Source organism: Carassius gibelio, chromosome B24 (genome assembly GCF_023724105.1).
Source record: "Carassius gibelio isolate Cgi1373 ecotype wild population from Czech Republic chromosome B24, carGib1.2-hapl.c, whole genome shotgun sequence".
NCBI classification, from domain to species: domain Eukaryota; kingdom Metazoa; phylum Chordata; class Actinopteri; order Cypriniformes; family Cyprinidae; genus Carassius; species Carassius gibelio.
In genome coordinates this window covers 10,069,810-10,091,471 of record NC_068419.1, presented here as the reverse complement: position 1 = coordinate 10,091,471, position 21,662 = coordinate 10,069,810, and the positions used below count along the sequence as shown (strand labels likewise).

Here is a 21,662-nt window from a genome sequence, read left to right as displayed (position 1 = left end):
AGTTACGATATGAAAGGTCCAAAGTAAAATTACAAATTTGTAACACTTAAATTCCCTGTTTTTAAAACTTAAGCTCAAGATACAAAAACGTTATAATTCTAAAAAAAAAAAAAAAAAAATTGTCAATAGATTATTATCAACTATTTTTAATATGTGTTTTGGATATGAATCCCCTACGGACTCCTAATGCGAACTGCAGTCCTGGTCGTACCCAGCATGCACAGCAGAGCTACTAGCGCTTAGCTGAAGAAGTGTAGACAGAAGACAACAACAACAGCATGATCCCAGCCAAACGCCAGGCTGATGGACCAGGCCAACTATGGACCCCGATAACGAGTATCAGTACATGGCATCAAAAGTGTGGCTCCTGCTGACTAGTCATCTGGCTCGATGAGGAAGGTTGATTTATTGCTAAACTTCCAATAAGGTGCTCATTGTTTCTCAAGTGTTTTAAAATATACTGCTGCTAAATATCTCGAGTCTATGTGCGAGTGTCTTCCGGCGGGAGCAGCAGCAGCAGCGGTGCCATGAACAGTGGACTCCCAGCTTCAGCTGCTCCGCTCGGGGGTGTCGGAATACCCGGTGTGAAGGTGAAATTCTGCCGTTATTATGCGAAAGACAAGACTTGCTTTTACGGAGATGAATGCCAGTTTCTGCACGAGGACCCGTCCATGGCGAGCCTTTCTCTGCACAGTGGTGGTACATGTGCTGGCGGAGGAGGAGGAAGCCCCGTCTCTTTATCTCTCACCGGAGGAGCAGTGACAACAGCGGGATACGTGCTCGGAAATAGCGCGGCAAGCGGCGCTCCGGTAAACGTTCCCAAAAAGAACGATTCTCTCGGTTCCGCGGGAACAGCTCCAGAGGGACATCTGTTGTCCAGTAAGTTTGCACTAGGCCTAACGTATCCTGTCCTCGGTTGTTGTTGTTGTTCGGTAATGGGGCTACAGGGCAACTTTTGTATAAATCGAGGCCGTGGATTCAGCGGCCTACCTCTCGCTACCAAAACAACACGGGAAATCAACGTTACTCCACAGCGCGCAAGCACTTCTAAACGAAAGACGAAAATACTAGAACAACCGAAGCAAAGGCGTTTAGTTAATACTCAGACTGGTTTCTGCTGGTTTCAAAGTGTTCTTCCAAATGCATAAGTTGATTAGTATTTGATAACTGTTAGGTATGGCAATCCATTTTAACATTTATCATGTTAGATCTTTCTCAAAGGGAAGTTGTTATGGCACTGAGGAATTTTGCTACTGCGGGTGTATTCACACCAGGAAAGTTAACTAGTTCACTTGCTTTGGTCCAGACAAAATACAGTAGGGCCTTTCGCACCACTTGAGTTCCAGAACTTAAACAGCAGAAGGAATGAGGACGCTGTGATCGGAGCTGTGTTTTTGTTGTGTCTCGCGGGTTTCACAATAACGAGCATGGAATGTCGGCGTATACGTAAAGTGATTGAAAGAACGGAAAGGAGGATTACGAATCTCCAACGACAACTGGAAGTTAGGGATGGGTATCGTAAAGGTTTTAACAGTATTACTACTCTTACCGATACTGCTTAACGGTCCGGTACTTTAACAGTATTCTTATCGGTACTTTATTTTGTGTTAGTTTGTGTTATGTTAGGCAGTCGAAAACTTTGCATTTCTCTGTCTGCACATAATGCACTTTTGAAAGATGCTTTGACAGATTGCTTGTGTTTCCGCCCTTACATGCAAAAGTGTTGTTGCATTTATAACAACCAGCGTCTCCATCAACTCTAGTGAAGTATAACCACACTTTGGAACGTTTTGCTGTCTCCGCCATCGTCACTCTTTGTATTAAGCAGGAGTTTTCATACTGTAAGGGGCCGTTCACATATCGCGTCTAAAAACACTTGGAAAACGCTAGGCGATCCGCGTTCTGATTTTTCCCCTTCGGGCACTTGCTCTCCTGAGGAGTCTGCCGTTGCGTAGCAACCATGACCTGCTCTCTCCATGAAGATGTGGAAATTTCAGCAATGGATGAATGGATTTGCAACACTAAAAACTGCTTCCAGTAGCTCTGCTACTAAATTTAAAAAAAAATCCACATTCAGCTATCAGCTTGTCCTTCATCTTGGCTGCCTGAGCTTTCAACGTTGTTACGGAAAAGGTGAGGAAATTACATGACCTGCGGTGCGCTGGCGGCATTCTGTAAAGTTGAGATGTTTTTAACTCGATGCGGTGACTGTTTTCGCATGCGCGTCGCTTTCATTATGAGCGCGCATACCTCGTGCCTACATATGAAATAATTTGAGCGCGCAAAAGACGCTATATGTGAACGACCCCTTATGCGTGTGTGTGCGCCACGCTCGTTCTTGGTGTGTGTGTGTGACTGACAGACAGCCTCCGCGGCGCGCATGAGATATCTCTTAGATCTCACAGACAAACGTCTTAATATGATCGCACATCAGAAATGTTTGGTGAGATTAAATGTGCACGATAACATTATTAAGCAAATCTCTTCGCCATCATAAATCTTTATTGTTAAGCGGGACTTTTCATAGGCTACTGTTATGTCTGTGCGCGCGCCGCGCTCGTTGTGGTGTGTGTGTGTGACTGACAGACAGACAGACAGTCTCCGCAGCGTGCATGAGAGATCTCGCAGATCTCACAGACAAACGTCTTAATATGATCGCACATTAGAAATGTTTGGTGAGATAAAATGTGCACGATAACATTTTGAAGCCAAAATACATAGTACATTAATTTTTTCCCCTCCAGTACCGAAAGCAGAACCGGTACCGTCAGATCTTACTGATACTACGGTCTTTCATAATTTAGCCCCGGGGCCAGTTTAATACCGGGTTTCGGTACCCATCCCTACTGGTAGTGCTACATTTTCTAGAAGTGCATACACTTCAGCGTCCTTATATTTATCACTGTTTATCATATTTGTGAAATAAATTGACACAATGTTTACATTTACAATATGTTACACCGTGTTTTAAATCATGGCGGGTGAGGGCGTTTTCAAACACGTCTGACCAAGCAATGTCAACTTACGTCACGTTTAGTACCAGTTGTGCTGGTTAGACCCTGCTCCGTAGTAGGAGCTGATTTGCTTCTTGAAAAAGGCAGTCTGATACTAAAATCGAAAATGCCCAAAAGTGGGTAGTTCCACAATTAGTTCTGGTACTATGAAAAGGTTCCTGGAATGCGAAAGGCCCTACTGTTGATTTTTATTTTTGTATTTTTATATATTTTTTGGATGTAGTTCGCTTTCCCACTGCCTTTTTTTTGCAAGTGAACCAGAAACAAAACTACAGGTGTGCAAGATTATCCATTTATTGGACAAAAATTCTCAAGCAGGGAAAAACAGGAAGTGCAAAAACAGGCTAATTATGGAGATCTTTCTAAGGGCAATTTTTATTCTTTTACTGATTTGGTGTTTTCAAATACAGTTTGAAGAAATGTATGATCATCATATGAGACAATGTCATAAGATGTAACTACGACTTGTCGAAAATAAAATCTATAGATATGAAATACTTAAATCAAATCACAATGTTAGTTTAAACATTTAACCTAGATAAATGTGTGCTATTAAGCACATATGCAATAATTTATGTGGAGAGTGGAAGCAGAAATGCACTTCAGGACATCAGTGGAAATTAAATACTCCATCATTTATTCTTATGAAGGTAAGAATAATGCATTGTTTGGAATTTTAAAGGGTCTATTTTTATTTATGTACTCTCACAATATCAAGAAAACATTGCACTTTTATAAAATAAAGAAAACAAATAGGATGCGCTTGCCGTCTTGATCTTTGAACAGGAGAACTTCAAAAATGCACCAACAAATATTTTCCTTACAGAAATTATGAATATATCTATAGAAAGCTTTAAATGAAATAAAATAAAAAGAAATAATTCAAATCCAAAACATTTGTTTTCTGCAGTTGGGTCAGATTGAGGTTCGGTCATATTCACGCCTTAAACAAACCATACCAGAGTTTATTTGGAAGCGGACCGAGACTGCTTCTTCAGCTAAGTCTCAGTACGCTTGTTTGGTCCGTACCTGAGTGCAATTGCTATATTCACACCTGCCTAAAAGGTCCGCATCAAGAGGGAAAATTAACTTGAGTCGATTCAACCGAAAAACTAGACCGGTTTAAATCCCCCCTTAGAAAGGAAACTGTTCCTATTAGAAGAATGCAAAATAAGATCAATAAAGCCATGATTTTACACACTCCAGTATAGAAGGTGGTGGAATGCACCTCTAATGTTGGTTTGTAACATGACATAAAACTGTAAAAAGAACAGTTTTCTTATAAAGCCCTAAACACACTGCATGATTTTCGGATCTCCCAGATGCAAGATTGACATCGTGATGTACAGTAGTACAGAGAGAGATTCAAAGATGGACATAATCATGATCTTGTGACCAAAGATGGTATACAATACAGCATGATTATTAAACAAGGGCCCTGTCCCAAATGGCGTGCTAAACCCTCACGGCCTTCCACACTTTTACGACGTAAAGCCACTTTGACTGGTAGAAGTCTGCTGTAGAGCTAGGGTTGTAACGATATACCGGTATGACGATATACCGCGATATAAACATGTACGATTATCATACCGTGTACATTTGCTTATCTACGATATTGAGAGAAAATAACAAACACAGAATCTCACCTGCGCCTAGGCAACAACGTTCCACCTTAAGGGGCAGTTCATATATCGCGCCAAATCACGTGGAAAACGTTAGACAAGCTGCTTTCTGATTTTTCCCCAAAGCCTTCTGGCACTAGCGCTCTTGAGGCCGTTGCTAAGCAACAATGACCCGCTCTCTCCATGAAGACATGGAAATTTCAGCCATGGATAAATGAATTTGCAACACTAAAAATTGCTTGCAGTAGCTCTGCTACTTGATTTATTTAAAAATGGCAATCCACATACAGCTATGATCAGCTGTTCCTTCATCTTGGCTGAGCTTTCAACGTTGTTACGGGAAAGGTGAGGAACATGACCTGTGGTGCGCTCGCGGCATTATGAAAAGTTGAGATGTTTTTAACTTGATGCGGTGCAGAGGCACCTGGAAAAAAAGAGCAGGTTTGCTACATTTGAAATAACGAACTCGAGTGCGCCAAGGACGCAATACGTGAAAGGCCTTTTAACTGTTCTCTTGCTTCACCCACACGTACAGTGGAGACAACATCATAGACAGAGTCCTTTATCTCTAATCTCGATCCCACGTCAAAATATGAGTTAAAATTGGCACTAGTAGGCCTATGGGAATACTTTTTGTATAGAAAAGACGAATGCTTATTTGTCCTTGAAGGTAGACACAGTTTGCAAAAACTGTGGTCGGAAAGCGGCTGCAAAATGAGCAAACGCATCGAACATGTTTACCTATTCAGAAAATCATCATCCCGTGCAGATACAGCTATGTCCCATTTATAATTTAAGGTTAATGCATTATGATTTCTGTGATGCGGAGTGAAGCACAGAATCCAGTCATGACAATGAATTTACAGCTAGCTAATTATTATTTTATTTATTAATGATAAATATAAGTTATTAAACTAACAAATAATCAATGGTAAAATTTTCTTGTTTTTGATTAATGAAATTTGAATAAAAACATGCTTTCAAATAATTGTCGATAAGAGATTGATCGATTAAGGCTGAAAAAGGTTAACTGATGTAATGTTGGGCTGGGTGCGGCTCATGCACAGAACACGTGCGAGCGGCTGTGAGTTACATAGACCGTATCATCATTCATTCACAGTGTACTAATTAGGTTTTTAATGTGATTTTAAACTTTAAAAGTACATTATAATAGAAAGAACACAGAAGTCATTCAACATGAAAAGCAATAGAAATGTAGTCATTTCATCAGTTACTGCACTCTGCAGGGCTGCCGGACATAGGACAGATAGACTTTTCATTCCTACAACTTGTTAATTCATTGTAGGTTAATTTTGTTCCCTAAATAACCCATGATTTAACTGAAATAAGGGAACAAATTAATAAATCGAACAAATTATTAGTTCATGAAATCTTTAATTTCCCTTCCCATGTTTACCACACACAGTAGCCTAAGAGATGCGATTAAAAGTGAAAGATAATTAAAATAAAACTTCGAAATTAGAAGATTTAATAAAAGAAACCAGTAAACCAGAACAAATTAAGCCACATTAATGAAGGCTATATCTCGAACGGCAGAGGCATGGTCATCTAACATTTTCCTAACCCTATGTTTTTTTTTCTCTCTCTCTGTCTCAGCACACGTATATTCAGGCGATTCAAACTTACATCGCAGTCTGTTCATTATCAAAATAAAATACAGTCAACTAAACTTTTAAAATGTTACACTGGTCAGTTTAAATAGACCGTACACCGGTCCTCTCTGCTGTTCCAATGATGTTTTTGCTCATATGAAGAGGATCATCTTTTCTGTGTATGTGCAAATGTGCAAGTAGTTTACATTATAAATAATAGTTTAACATTCAGATTTGACATGAATTCATAACATTTTGCAGCATTATGGTTAACAATTAATAGATAAATTGATTGTTAATTTAAACAACAATCAATTATGGAATTAATCAATATTTTGCATCCCTACTTTTATCCCAATACCCCCCCCCCCCCAAAAAAAAACCCATATAACTGCGGTATTTTCTGAAACGATTATCATACCGTGAAAATCTCATACCGTTACAACCCTATGTGGAGCTTGGCAAAAGTGCGCATCAAGGGCACATAGCGGCCACAAAGGGGATGCTCACAAGCACCCTTTTGAAAGCTAAAATGATAAATGGGACACCCTATGGTATCATTGGCTTAACGGACAGTCTGCAAGTGCACATGAAGTGTGCCATTTGGTACAGGGCCAATGTGTTCACTGGTATGATAGCGGATAGGGACGCTCACTTCCATTTGAAATTTTCCCTGTGAACCATTCGGTACCGATACTCGTACGGCACACTCCTACACTGTAGTAGGCCTGCCATTCAAATACTATTGTATTCCAGTTGTATTCAAGTAAATTTTTTCTTAATCCTTCTAGTAATAGTTTTATATACCGTATTTTTTGGACTATAAGTCGCACCTGAGCATAAGTCGCATCAGTCCAAAAATACGTCATGATGAGGAAAAAAAACATATATAAGTTGCAGTGGACTATAAGTCGCATTCATTTAGAACCAAGAATCAAGAGAAACCATTACAGTTTATAGCCACGAGAGGGCGCTCTATGCTGCTCAGTGATAGACTACAGGAGCACTGAGCAGCATTAGAGCGCCCTCTCGCGGCTATAGACGGTAATGTTTTCTCTTGGTTCATTTCTCTCAGTTCATGTCAAATTAATTTTGATAAGTCGCACCTGACTATAAGTCGCAGGACCAGCCAAACTATGAAAAAAAGACTTATAGTCCGGAAAATACGGTAATTTTACAGTTGCTGTTCTGGGGTTCGTTTCCCGAAAGCAACTATGGTCACAAGTTTTGTTATTACCATGACCCTAGTGATCCTCATATAAGGGTCTTTCGCACCACTAGAACCTTTTCATAGTACCAGAACTAATTATGGAACTACCCATTTTTCGCCATTTTTCACACCGCCGGAACTGGGTGCGATTGTTTTTTTTTAGTACAGGACTACCTTTTTCAAGGACCTAATTAGCTCCTACTCCGGATCAGGGTCTAACCAGCACAACTGGCACTATCCGTTACATAAGTAGATATTAATTGGCCAAATATGTAGGAAAAAGCCCTCACCCACCATGATTTAAAATGCTGTGTAAACATACTGTAAACATTTTGTCAATTTATTTAACAATTATGGAGAAAGCCAATAGTACTTGTAACAAATGTAGCACTGCCAGTTGTCGTTGGAGATTCTTAGTCCTCCTTTCAGTTTTAAGTCACTTTACGTGTCGTCGACATTCCATGTCCATTATTGTGAAATCTATGTGACGACAAAAACACAGCTCTGATCACAGCGTCCTCCATCCTCCAAAGTTGTTAACGTTGTTGCTCTTTGTTTTCGTTGTTGAACGCCTTGCACAAATTATGTCACTGTCGACCGGCTTATGTCACTACCTACCACTACCCACTACCTATTTTTTTCTGTTGGTGCTAATGCAACCCTTTAAATGTTACTGGCAGGTAGAAAAAAGAGGTTGGGTGAAATAAGTGCAATAATAAATATTAGTGACAACTTGGAGAGATAATTGTCTCATAAATGGGTACTAAAAATTTTAATGTCCTTAGTAATAAATACTATAGTATTGAACTAATAGTTTTAAGTCTAATAGTTATAATAATTGTTGAGGATAAAAAAAAAGATACTCATCCATACTGGAATACATACTAATCCAAAGTGTGTTAGTTACACACATCTCCAGAGAAATAAATGGCAAAAATGTTTTAACAGTGACAGTGGAATAGATACTAGTTTTAATGGATAAATCTTAAATGACTTAACGTAGAAAGAGCCCTGCCATAGTTCACAGGCAAGATTTGAAGCATCAAACTAACCCAATAGCAGACATCATGTTTGCCAGTGTTTTTATGACAGTTTAGAAGAGTCTGAGTGCATTTTCATAGTGAAGTTGGAAATTATGTCCAGTGGCTCTTAAAAATTTTCTTTAGGGTTCAGGACAAATTCTGTGGAACTTGCTTTTGAGCAAATGAATCTTTTAAAACAATATTCTGAAGCAACCGTTCACTGCGTTATTTGAATTATTTTATTTAGAGTAAAGGGGGGGGTGAAATGCTATTTCATGCATACTGAGTTTTTTACACTGTTAAAGAGTTGGATTCCCATGCTAAACATGGACAAAGTTTCAAAAATTAAGTTGTACGTTTGAAGGAGTATTTCTGTTCCAAAAATACTCCTTGCGGTTTGTCACAAGTTTCGGAAAGTTTTTTTTCGAGTATGGCTCTGTGTGACGTTAGATGGAGCGGAATTTCCTTATATGGGTCCTGAGGGCACGTCTGCCGGAAGAGCGCGCGTTCCCGTATAGCAGAGCACTGAGAGCAGAGGCATTTAGTGATCAGAGCGAGAGCGTCGCGAAATGTCACAAAAGAAGTGTATTTTTGGTTGCCAGGGCAAGACAACCCTGCACAGATTACCAAAAAAAATAAAAATAGCATTAAGGGACCAGTGGATGGAGTTGTGCAAGTGTTTGTGTTTGTTCCCTGCATTTCGAAGATGCTTGTTTTACAAACAAAGCCCAGTTTGACGACGGATTTGCGTATCATTTATTTCTTAAGGATGATGCAATCCCAATGAAAAAGGGTCACGATCGTGTGTTGGAACCGCAGGCGGTGAGTAAAACTGCTTCAAATATCTCTACTTCCTTGTTAGTGCGTCCGCCTCCCATGCCGAGACCCGGGTTTGAGCCCCGCTCGGAGCGAGTCTTGGCTGCTGCTGCTCTCGTTCAGTTTCAGCCTCGGGATCTGATTCTGGATCATAAATAAACGGCTGAATCTGACTGTTAGCCATGGTTTGTTTTGGATGTTTTTTTCCTCACGGTAATGTCAGCTTCCAAACGCTCTCAAAGCAAAAGCCTACTGGCGCTCGTGATTCTTTAGCTCCGCCTACACGTCACACCTCCAGCCGGTCGTGTTTTTCCGGGAAAAATCGGTACAGACTATCTTTTTATTATGAATATAATAAAACTAAAGACTTTTGGAGTTGTGAAGGATGCTGTACTACTCTATAGGTACTCAAGATTAACAGGATATTGAGTGAAAACGAGCATTTCACCCCCCCTTTAAAAAAGGCTTGCATAAAACCTGGTGTAAGATACTGTGTGTAAACAGGATTTACATGTGTTTTTGTTTTATTGCAGTCACTGGGATGGAGGGAGGTGCCCTGAATGAAGCAAGTCTGACCAACTCGTACTTCAGCAGTACCTTTATTGGGGTCAATGGGTTTGGAGGACCAGCAGAGTCCAAATATTCAATGATGCAGGTAAAATAACCATTAGTGACTGCATGTGGTGAAAAACAGGAAACCAATAGAAAATACTAGCAACTGGGTCTGTCAAATGGAGCGCACAGTGGTGATTCATAGTGGGACACTTCACTTCATGTTGATGGTTGCTTGTGTTATTAGAGGATGACCAGCAGTAGCAGTTCTCCAAGTCTGCTGAATGATGGTGCCAAGAGCTTCAGCCACAGTGGACATGGTGAGTTAAAATTGTTTGAAAATTTTGTTGCGCGATTAAAGCGGTCAAGGGCAAGATTTGAAATCCTTTTCTATGTGTCCGCTCCTTTTTTAGATCCATTAAATTCCCCAACATCATCCCTCTTCAGTGATTTTGGTGCTTTGAGCATATCACAAAGGAGAAAGGTAAGAGTTTAATGTGCGAGTTTATGCTATTTGTATTGTTCTCTGACAGGGTTTTTTGTTGATTAAAGAATCACTTGTATTTCTGACATCTTTCAAGAAGGCATAATGGAATAAAAACGTTTCCAACTTGACAGATTTTGAAAAGACTAACCATCCAACAAATGACCAGTCGATTAGAAAGTTAAAAAAATACATATTTTCAGCAGTGGAATTTTAATTACTGTGTTGACATCATGCTATGTTTTAACTTTTAGAGAGTTTGCACAGGAAAAAAAAGCTGTATATTTAGTTTCCTCCGCATTCATTTTGATCTAGTTATATGTATTTTAATATAACTTATTTTATTATCATTTATTTCAATGCATTTTAGTTATTGTAATCTTTTTTTTATTTTTTTTATTTTTTTTAAGCAAGCAAACAAACAAACCATCCCCAATTTGAAAACCCCTGCCCTTAGAATCGAGTCTTGATTGGGATCAGGTGAATCAGAAACCTGCCTAATGATGCAAGTGTTCCCTGAAACATTAGCGGAGTAGTCCGAATGTTACTTTGCACATCCTTAACTTGGAAAAAGTTGTACCAATACCAAGATGACAGTGCCAAAAGATACTTTCTTAAAGGTGTCAGGGTGAAATCATTATGGTTCAATATTTGTTTTTGCGGTTCTTTTTCAGGCTCCTAACCCCACAGCTAGTGAGTTTGTCCCTAAAGGGGCTCCACGGATGGCCTCCATGTCTCAGACGACCGTGCCAGCATTCAACTCCCCCATCTTCCCTCATCCTGGCTTGAGCAGCTCCACAGTGGCTGCTCTTGCACCTGGTCAGTGACTCACTCCCAGAAAGTACCACCTGGTGTTCTGCCATTCTGTCCGTCCCTTTTTATTTTTTTGCTAGATCTCTTTTCTTATGTTTAGCATTTCTATTCAGTCTTTTAATGTGTGTGATCTTTTAAACTGTGAATCTGGTCACGGTACAATTAGGCTTGAATATCTGGTTTCTGGGACAGGTATGTCGCTCTCTGCTGGGTCTTCTCCTCTTCACTCCCCCAAAATCACCCCTCACACGTCCCCAGCCCCGCGGCGGCGCAGTCACACGCCCAACCCCAATCCAGCCAATTACATGGTGCCCACCACTGCGTCTGACCAGGGAGGCGGAGCCCATGTGATTCAAAAGGAGACCGTGGGCGGGACTACCTACTTCTATACTGACAACACCCCTGCTCCCTTGACCGGAATGGTATGATCCATGTTATTCAGACTTTGCTGTGTGCTATTATTGCTTTTACCTGGTTTACTTAAAATATAAAATGTGCTGTTTGCATTTTCAGGTGTTCCCAACATATCACATGTATCCGCAAACAGCACCTCATGTGGCATACATGCAGCCAAAAGCCAATGCACCGTCCTTCTTTATGGCTGATGAACTCCGACAGGTAATCTGCCATTTCTGCCCTCATCTGTTAGCCAGTGTTGTTTAGAAGTTGGTTGTTGATTGTCATTGTTCACATATTTGTCCTTGTTTGTAGGAGCTGATTAACAGGCATTTGATAACGATGGCACAGATAGATCAGTCTGAGAACCCTGGTAAGGATAAGGATGTGGTTTGTCTTGTGTTGGCATGACATGTCAACAGTGTTTGGTTTCAATGGACAACACTGCTACTGTTCAGTTATAAAGTCTGTTTTGTGATCAGAGCATATGGTTTCACCTTCTGTCGGAGTAGAAAACCACATCCTTTGTCTGTTTGGCAATTTTAATTGGTTTGAAAAGCATTTCTTATAGTTATCCACCATTGTGTCATCTATGTCATCTCTATCATCTCTCTCTCTTTCTCTCACTTTCTATATATTGAAGTGTTTTTTTCAGTGCATATGTGTGTAAGAAAAGGTGTGTTGGATGATTGAAATCTCTGTTCCATCTCTCCTACAGGAGTGCCGTCTGAGGTCGACAGTTACCACAGCCTCTTTCCCCTGGAACCCCTTCCTCCACCAAACCGTCTTCAGAAAACCAGCAACTTCAGTTACATCACTTCCTGTTACAAGGCAGTCAACAGCAAAGATGACCTGCCTTACTGCCTCAGGAGGATACATGGTGAGGCAAAGTATCCGTATGTACAGCTGATCCTGTATAGAGTGGTGACATTGGTTTTGAATTTCATTTTTACATCACTGTTCTTTACAATGGCAGTATTTATGGCTAACCAATCGAACCACATAATTAAAAATGAAATAATTTAAAGTTCAATATGGTTTTAAGGTTGTTATGGTAATGAAAGTACCACGATCTAATATTAAGAACTAAACGATAAACAGTCCTGCATCTTGCCAACACGTCGACACATTGTGTCTTAGTTTTGTTTTTGGTTAAATACTTTGGCTGTGAATCGAATCACGATTTTGAGATGTTGCGGTTTGCTAATGGCAAAGCCTGCGATGTGGAAGCGATATTACTCTGTTCCAGCGCCATATGCATTACTGCCAGTCTTTCAGTGGCAGCCTTGCTAACTAATAAAGTAGTTACTGACCACCTCCGTTCTCCCCAATCAGCCCTGCTCTAGCCAGCTGCATAAACGCACACCATAAAAAAAGAAAAGAAAAAACAAGCTACAAAGAAACAAGAGAAAGCGGGAGAGAGAGAGTGTGTGCTTATGGCAACTACAGGGTCAAATCGATAGCTAGGCAAATGAATACAAATTAAAACTTATGTAATATGAGACACCAAACAAAACATATCTGTCACAACACATATCAAGAGCTCTATTATCGGTTCTGCTTTCAGCACTGGAGAATAAAAGATACATTCTTCAGATGTTTTTATTAGAACATGAACACTATCTTGCACATTTTATCTCCCCAACAGATTCTAAGTTTATAATGCATGTTCGCTATTCCAATTCAGAAGAGCGCACACACAGTCTGTGTCTCTGAATGCTTCTCATACTCGCTCCTCTCTGCCGCGGCTCACGGAGGAGCCGTTAACACTTGCTGCACACATGCAGTCTGTCTCGTAATGTTCGGCTACACTTTCGCGGCTCTGCACCGCAAGTGTCCACGAGTGCATCTGACAATATGGACAAGACTAGATGCACGCACTCAACCTGTGTCCACTCATGCATGGTTCGGCGTTTAAAACAAGTAAAAAATTCAGTCTAACTGCTTTCTTATTTCATTTGGGTGAAATTAAACATTACGCACATTTTCCACTTGTTCTTAAAATCCCGAATACTTAAAAGTGAATAAATCAGCCTATGTAACCTATTCACTTTACTTATTGACTAAAGTAATACTTTTTCTTACTTTTTTCTTAATACTAATTCTTTATTTACACAAAACAAACTTATCTTTCCTTTTGAAATTCAATAATTAAGTAAATTCTGTTAAAGTAGTAATACCATTATAATATTCCCTGCTGCAAAAAAAAAACAAAAAACAATAGAACCCCTCCCAAAACACCATAGAAAATGTAATGGATTTAAGCATTATAATGGGAATTATATTGGCTTTAATGTAAACTATAAGTGTGTATGTAACTTGTGTCCTTGTGTGCATTCAAAGGCTTCAGGCTGGTCAACACCAAGTGTATGATGCTGGTAGACATGTGGAAGAAGATTCAGCACTCCAATACTGTGACCCTCAGAGAGGTCTTCACCACCAAAGCATTCGGAGACCACTGTATGAATACGTTTGTTTCTGTTTTTTTAAGCGTGTAAACATGTCCATTTGCATATTATGGGGCAACACAGCTTTAGGTTTAGAAATTATACATTTTGATTTTGAAATGTGAAGCTCATTTATTTATTTATTTTCCTATTAATTTATTCAAGCACCATAAATATTTATTTTTACAAATGCAATTTTTAAATGATTCATTTCTAAAGAAAAAAATTATTGAAAGAGCTTTTTGTAAAAAAAAAAAAAAGTTATATTTCTTTAAAAATCTTTTTCGCAAAAATGGTCATTAATTTACCATTTCTTAGTAATATTTGAAAAACTGTTGTTAATACTAATATTTATATTTCATATATATTTGATCAAAAAATTGTTTTTTTACTAATGCTATTAAAAATAGTCAAATGTTTTTCTAAGGAGGACTTGGAATGTGTTTTGAATTTTTTTTTTTTTTCATTAATTGACCCTTTTGAACATTTGAACCCTTTTTTTTCACATGATCACATTTATCCTTTGCAGCACTGGTATTCTCCTATGACTTCCATGCGGGGGCGGAGACCTTGTTCAGCAGGCACTTCAACGATCCGGCAGCAGATTCTTACTTCACAAAGAGAAAGTGGGGTTAGTTGTTTCTTGCCCTGTTGTTTCTGTTTGTGTGTGTGTGTGTGTGTGTGTGTGTGTGTGTGAGGATACAGCCGTTAGATACAGAGTACGTCAAGTGCTAGGTGGCAGTTGCCTCTTCGTGAATGTGCAGCGAGGAAAGAGGAAGGAGTGGTTGAAACCGATCCCGCCTCAGGTGGGTTCAATACCTGCGAGCTCAAGACAGAGGAAGCAAAACCCAGGGATGATGTTAAGCTATAAACAGCTGCTGTGCATACGGCTAAATCAACCACAGTGCAGCCAGTGTGTTTGTTAAATATGTTAAAATATAGCAATATATTATAATAACCAATCTGAGAAAGTGCACTTATTCGTAAACTACATTGATACACAATTTTAATGAATACCTTGATGTTAAAGTTCAGTTGTCTGTTTTTATTTATCAGCTACCGTAATACAAGATGCTTTAGACATTCGGTTAATGTCTTCAATGTTGCAAAGTTAACTTTATATTATTTATTTAGATTTATACAAATTTGATTTACCGGTTTAATTTTTGGTTTCGAGAAATAACTTTCAGTTTTCTTCTATCAGGGCAGCATGAGCTCCCTCCTCCACGGCAGCATGCGGGCCTGTTACCAGAGTCGCTCATTTGGGCCTACATTGTCCAGCTGAGCTCAGCACTGCGCACCATTCACACGGCTGGGCTGGCCTGCAGGGTCATGGACCCTAGTAAGATCCTCATCACTGGAAAGACACGGTATGGCCACACTTGCTCATTTAAACCCAGAAGTATATTCATGTTACTGCAGGACGTTAATAGACTGGGTGGTAATGCTTTGCTTTCTTTCTGAACTATTGCCCTAACCGTGCAAAACAATACAGTGACTGCTAAAGACAAAGCACAGTTCTGCAGAATCTTCTTCAAAGTTTGCTGTAGTTAACCAACTTATGACATGAGGGACATTCAAACCACAGATCGGTCAGTGTTCTGTGGGGCCTTTATTTTCTAGCCATAAATAGTGAATGGAGAAGTTCACTGTTAGATTATTTTTGCTCTTCCTTTATTATGTACGGCCTGTTTATCAGCATCTCACGGCAGCGTTTGTGCAAATAACTAAACATACAAACACTGCTAAATTTTTGTTGTTTCTCTCCATAGGTTACGAGTCAACTGTGTAGGAATGTTTGATGTCTTAACATTTGACAGTAGTCAGACCAACCACCTGGCGCTGATGCCCCAGTACCAGGTATTGAACATCTCATTTCCACCCAAACACAGTAGTGTAACACCCATCACATACATCATTTGACTGTGCATCATCATTTAATCACAAAAATAATTTGATTACACTACCTTTCAAAAGTTTGGGGTTGGGAAGGTTATTTTAATTTTGTTGAAGGAAGTTTCTTATGCTCATCATGTAAAAATAACTTTTATATTTTAAAATGTAATTTATTTCTGATTCAATTTTCAGCAGCTATTAATCCAGTCTTCAGTGTCACATGATCCTTCAGAAATCATTGTACTATGCTGATTTGCTGTTCAACAATTGTGCTGCTTAATATATTAGATTTCAATTCTATGCTTTTCTTTCAGAACATCCTAAAAAGGTACTTTTGATCAATTGAATGCATCCATCCTGAATATAAAAAAATAACTCTTAAATTTGACCCTAAACTTTAGTGTAAACAGTGTTTTATTAATAATTAAAATAATTAATCACAATGATTTTTGTAGCAGTTAATTGACAGAATATCAAGACGGTGACTGTACACCACTGTAATGTGGATATGAAGTTCTTTGTACTAGCCATGGGTTCTGAAGGCTGCTTTGTTGTGGTTCAACTTTGAGCGTTGGTCATTTTACACTTTGGGTCTGAACTCTTAGTTTCATCAGTTGCTGTTCCTCTTTGTGTCCATCAGCAAGCAGATCTCATCTCCCTGGGGAAGGTGGTGTTGGCTCTGGCGTGTAACTCTCTAGCTGGCATTAAGAGAGAGAATCTGCAGAAGGCCATGGAGCTGGTGTCAATCAACTACTCTTCTGACCTCAAGAACCTCATTCTGTGGGCCTCTATCTCTTTCTTACATTTTTTTTAAATAGCCTAAATACTCTCAAAGTGTTTCTAGTATGACATATGACAGTTTGTGGTTCTGCCTGTGTCCTGTTAAGACTAGTTAACATGTCTATGCCCTCATACATCCTTGCTTGTGCATTAGTTTGAATGTGGTGCCACATCTTACGGTCATGTTTCGATCTTCAGGTACCTGCTTTCAGAACAAAGCCGTCTGCGCAGCGTCAATGACATTATGCCCATGATTGGAGCACGATTTTACACTCAACTTGATGCCTCGCAGATGAGAAATGATGTCATTGAGGAGGACCTAGCCAAGGTATTTAAATTTTGTTTCACAATACACATTTTCTATTCACCTTATTTTTTGCGCAAGCGTAAAAGGCTGCAAGTGTTTGCAGATATCCGGCTTCAGGTCTCATTCGTTACTTTTAAATGTACAAAACAGCTCATTTTAGCTTATTATTTTAATGTGTTGTCTTGAATATAAACGCACTGGTTTGTAGTGCAAACCATTTTACGGTTTCCTGCTTTTTGGTATTCTTCTCCTAATTTCCCTGTAGAGGTTAACAAACCTTAAGTCTCGCACATTTAGAGAAAACAGCTTTCTTCAGATTGTAAAAAATAAGGTGGATACACTAACGTTTCAAACAGAATGATGCTTTTTATTGTAAATATTCAAGTCTAGTTTATTACGAAAGTATTAAAAAAAACATTTCAGTAATGTGATATTGACTTACATTTCACAAACCTACATACAAACATTTATTGGTTCATTTAGAGCTGGATGTCACTGAAAATATAAATGTGCAGAGCTTTCCTGATGGATTCAGTGATTCTGAATTTTTTCAGATTAATTGGAACAAATAACTGACTTTATTTGCAATTCATTAAAAGAACCAGCTCAAATGAATCATTCCTTTTTTCTTTATTATTATTATTATTATATTGAATCGAACTACACTAGTTATGCCTGTGGTGTTTGCTTTTGCAGCCGGACAGCCAGAGAACCTAAAGTTGTTGTTGCAAAGTTTGGTTGAAAAAGTCAAGTGTTTTCATCTTGTTACTTTCCATTCCGAGTCACAACTAGGCTGTAAATTTGATATCTCTTCAGGAAACAAAAAGAAACGCCCTAGCAGACCGAGCTACCCAATTTACCCAGTACACAATTATCTAGTGTGTGCTGCTCTTGCTCTGGAGGGAGTGGAGGTGTGATCACTAGATATTTCAGATAGTTTCAGCTGTTCTCTCTTCTTTCCTCTTTTTGAACACTGGTATCAGATGTGTGAATGTTTTTTGTACCAACCTTTTATAAACATCTACAAAAACATGCATTTTTGCATTTAACCCCTTTTCCATCAAGAATGTGGACTTGCTGTATTAAACGGTGTGTGTCTCCTGTGTTTGTTTGACACTGCTGCATCTGATACGAGAGCAAATGTGACTCAGAAAGAGGTTTAAATATGACCCGGTTTCCTCTCTAACTTCCCTTCTCATAATCTACAAAGTCTCACTTACACAAACCCAAAATATATATTTTTTTGTTATTCAAAAACGATCCTATTCAATTTTATTACAACGTTTTCCTTATGCATCTGCATTTCGCAGGAGGTTCAAAATGGGCGATTGTTCCGCCTGCTGGCAAAACTGGGAACGATTAACGAGAGACCAGAGTAAGTCTTTTATTACAACTATAGTGCTGAAGCTTTTCTGAAATGGCAACCTTTAATAGAATACTTCACATTAATATGTAATATTTATTTCTTGTAGGTTCCAGAAGGACCCAACGTGGTCTGAGACTGGTGACCGTTACCTGCTGAAGCTCTTCAGAGATCACCTGTTCCACCAGGTGACTGAGGCAGGCACACCCTGGATCGACCTCAGCCACATCGTGTCCTGTCTCAATAAGGTGAGCTTGTTTAGCTTGTGCACATTTGTGTATAGACTTTAGTCAGGTTAGAGACCGTAATGAACTCAGTGCAATTGAAAACGAGGCTGTGAGGGACAGGCTTTACAGACCTTGTCTTTACAATGATAGGTACTATATAAAGTGATATCATCACCGTCACAACCCTAATACATACAGTTACTGTAATACCTATTTTCATTAATGCAACGTTTAATTAGTTTAAAATGTTTAATTTTTGAATTTAAACTCTTAATATTTTTGGAGGGGTGGTAAAGTAAAAACTGTCAAGAAAAAGTCTCACTAAAATAATAGAATACTTGCATATGACAATATGTAATGCAATACATATGACTAGGGAAGATTAGTTTAGTTTGTAATAATGTGAAATTTATAAACTCATTCATTTTATATATGAAATATATATGGTGTAAATGTTTCTTGGCCGTTATGCCACAACATTTTTTGTACCATTAAAATATTTTTTTTTTATCTTTGTGTGTTTTTCAAAACCAATATGAACATACAACATGGAACATATTTTAAACCAGAGTTTTTCAGTAGCATTTTGTTTTAGTTTACTACATTGATTCCATGGATTTACTATATTAATAACAGTAAATTATGTGTAATTACAAGCAACTAACCCTAATCCAAACCCCAATCCATACAATACCCATATAGTAAGTACATGTTCTTAAATAATATTACTGATTACTTAATTGTAGAATTACGTATATAATTGGTAACCTTTTTTTTCCCTCTTTTTCATTGTCATGTAACTCTATTATTTGTCATTTATTACTTCAGCTGTTATAGTTGAACCAGTTCGGTATTTTTGTCACTCACTTCCTTTAATTTCTCATCACAGTTGGATGCTGGAGCACCGGAGAAGATCAGTCTGGTGTCACGGGATGAGAAGAGCGTGCTCGTGGTGACTTACTCAGACCTGAAGCGCTGCTTTGAGAGCACCTTCCAGGAACTGCTTGCTGCCACGAACGGCCCCCTGTAACCCCCAGCCATCCACAAGAGTGGGCTGGAACTGCCTGAAACAGAGCACATTGCACTACAGCCTGGAATCATAGGTGCAGAATGATGATCTCATGACCAGGGCGGAGCCAGCTGGTTGCTCACCTCCAGTCAGATACACTGTTCTGTCCAGAGAAAGTTGTTTTCTAAAGCTTATTTTTTTAGTTTTCACAACAACAACGCAGCTGCAGAATTATGAACTGAACTGAGAGCTGTGATGATGAATTCTTTTTTCTTTCTTTTTTAGACTTGGGAACAATGTCCAAAAAATAAGAGACTTTACTTCTGCTTTTATTTTTAATTTTGTATTTTTTCTTTGGAGGATGCACTAAACATTTTAAGTTCCTTTTTAAGTGATTGTGCGTGTCCCACAGGGTGCGATGAGGGCCTCACACATTAAATTGAAGAAAAACAGAGCGCCGGTTTTTCCACATCATCTGTGCGCGTTTTTAATGAGGTACTACCAATTGGGACAGACCACTGGTCATGTGTTCAGAGTCCTCGACTCTGATGGGACAAAGCCCTGGGTTGGGCAAACTGATGAGTCTGACCACTTATGAATGTGTGGCGTTAGTAGTAATGTGTCGCCACTCCTCGTCTGCTGTATCGACTCATTTAAAAGTTGGCCAACTTGGAGGCGGGAGGGGAAGTTACTGGTTGCGTGCCGACAAAGGGGTGCTCTCTCCTCTTGCTGTATAAACTTGTCATTTATTTCAGAATTTCTCAACATCCTTTTTCATTTTACGGATGATTTTTGAAATCGGATTTTGAGAGGATGGATTTTTGTTGTTGTTTGTTTTTTTAGTCAGGCTCTTGTGATAGGAACCAAAGAACTGGACCACGCTAGCAAGTGAAACCAGTTTAGTCTCATTGTGGAATGTCCTCTTATGCCTCTGTTGTGGAGCATCCCAAGTTTCTGTCCATTTCGTCATTCTTTTTCCCAATTCGTTCTCATTTTCCGATCTCAATGCTAGTTTTGGTTATAGAGCTCTCTTGTGTTGTTACTGTCGTTCCCTTTCCTCACCAAGTTGTTGTACAGAGATGCATGATGGGATGTTTCTCACTGTGGACCAGTCCCAGCAGGACGGTTGGGATTGTATTGGTTTCTCTTGGCTTCGTTTTTGTTTAACTATGATTTGATCTATGAATTATGTGACAACATCCGGAAAACAGTTTGGAATTCGCTCAGGTTGATATCCCTGACAGGAATATGCCAATGACTGAATGTGTCTGACCTGTCATTGGTGACGGCCCAATCCGTGAGTCGAGGAACAGGCGGGTTTGCAGCACAGATTTGGGTGTGCCACACTGGACCGAGAGGGTGCAGGATACAGCAGGCAGAGCTGAGGATGCTGGGAGTTCAATAATGTACTTTTTTTTTCCGTCGTTTTGTTTTAGTCAACTGATACTTGGTGGACATGGTGCCAAGCCTGTATCCCTCACCGAATCTCACACATACACATTAATACACCTTTTACAGGCCGATCTCATATCATGAAACCAGTTTCTAGAGAAACACTCCAGACACACACATACACATGAACTCATACATGAAATCCTCCTTCACCATCCCAGTACGTTTTATGCCCTTCTTGTGTTTGTCACATTTTTGCAATATTTGTGTGTACAGCAGTATTTTAATAAAGAGTAATAAAAGAGAACACTCGTCTGTTTGTTCTTAAATGGCATGATTGTTGCTTGAGTAAAGAATGATGACCTACAGCAGCAAAAAGGAACTTGTTTGCAACTTTTGGCTGAAAATCAGCTCAGAGGAGAAGAATCAGATGCTTTCCAAAATAGATGCTACATGACTAGCACTGAAAAAGCAGAAATAAGACCCAGTTCAGATATGGTTAAGAATGGTGCAAATGTTTTACAGCAGAAATGTTTGTCTATCATCAGAGTTGAGATGGCAAAGTGTGTTTTTTTTCTTCTTCTAAAACTACTGTTAGAAAGTTTGGTGTTAGTAAAGGTTTTTTTTTCTTCTTTTTTATTACTTTTAATCGGTTACATGGATCAAAAGACTGTTAAGACATTTCTAATGCTGCAAAAG

General features: G+C 39.1%; 1 protein-coding gene across 3 annotated transcripts; it reads left to right on the top strand.

Moving 5' to 3' along the window:
- Positions 1-201: 201 nt before the first annotated feature.
- On the top strand, positions 202-21,270 carry pan3 (poly(A) specific ribonuclease subunit PAN3). Of its 3 annotated transcripts, none has more exons than XM_052596368.1 (18): positions 204-427; positions 9,831-9,952; positions 10,097-10,169; positions 10,263-10,333; positions 11,008-11,152; positions 11,339-11,568; positions 11,660-11,764; positions 11,858-11,915; positions 12,261-12,422; positions 13,886-14,002; positions 14,519-14,620; positions 15,194-15,359; positions 15,762-15,849; positions 16,526-16,665; positions 16,864-16,993; positions 18,283-18,347; positions 18,445-18,583; positions 19,452-21,270. In XM_052596368.1, exons 2-18 carry the CDS (start codon positions 9,839-9,841, stop codon positions 19,590-19,592), a joined length of 2,046 nt encoding a protein of 681 aa, XP_052452328.1. In that variant the 5' UTR covers positions 204-427; positions 9,831-9,838; the 3' UTR covers positions 19,593-21,270. The 3 variants fall into 3 exon arrangements, with proteins under 3 accessions (XP_052452325.1, XP_052452328.1, XP_052452326.1); XM_052596366.1 differs by having other exon boundaries at positions 204-879; XM_052596365.1 differs by having other exon boundaries at positions 202-879; positions 10,097-10,333.
- The last annotated feature ends 392 nt before the right edge of the window (positions 21,271-21,662 follow it).

Bases quoted from the DNA above. Each gene is read 5' to 3' on its own strand.
- pan3 (XM_052596365.1), top strand. From the start codon at position 528: ATGAACAGTGGACTCCCAGCTTCAGCTGCTCCGCTCGGGGGTGTCGGA. The intron at 15,360-15,761 runs GTATGGCCACAC...TTCTCTCCATAG, and splicing joins CTCATCACTGGAAAGACACG to GTTACGAGTCAACTGTGTAG. The intron at 16,994-18,282 runs GTATTTAAATTT...TGCATTTCGCAG, and splicing joins TTGAGGAGGACCTAGCCAAG to GAGGTTCAAAATGGGCGATT.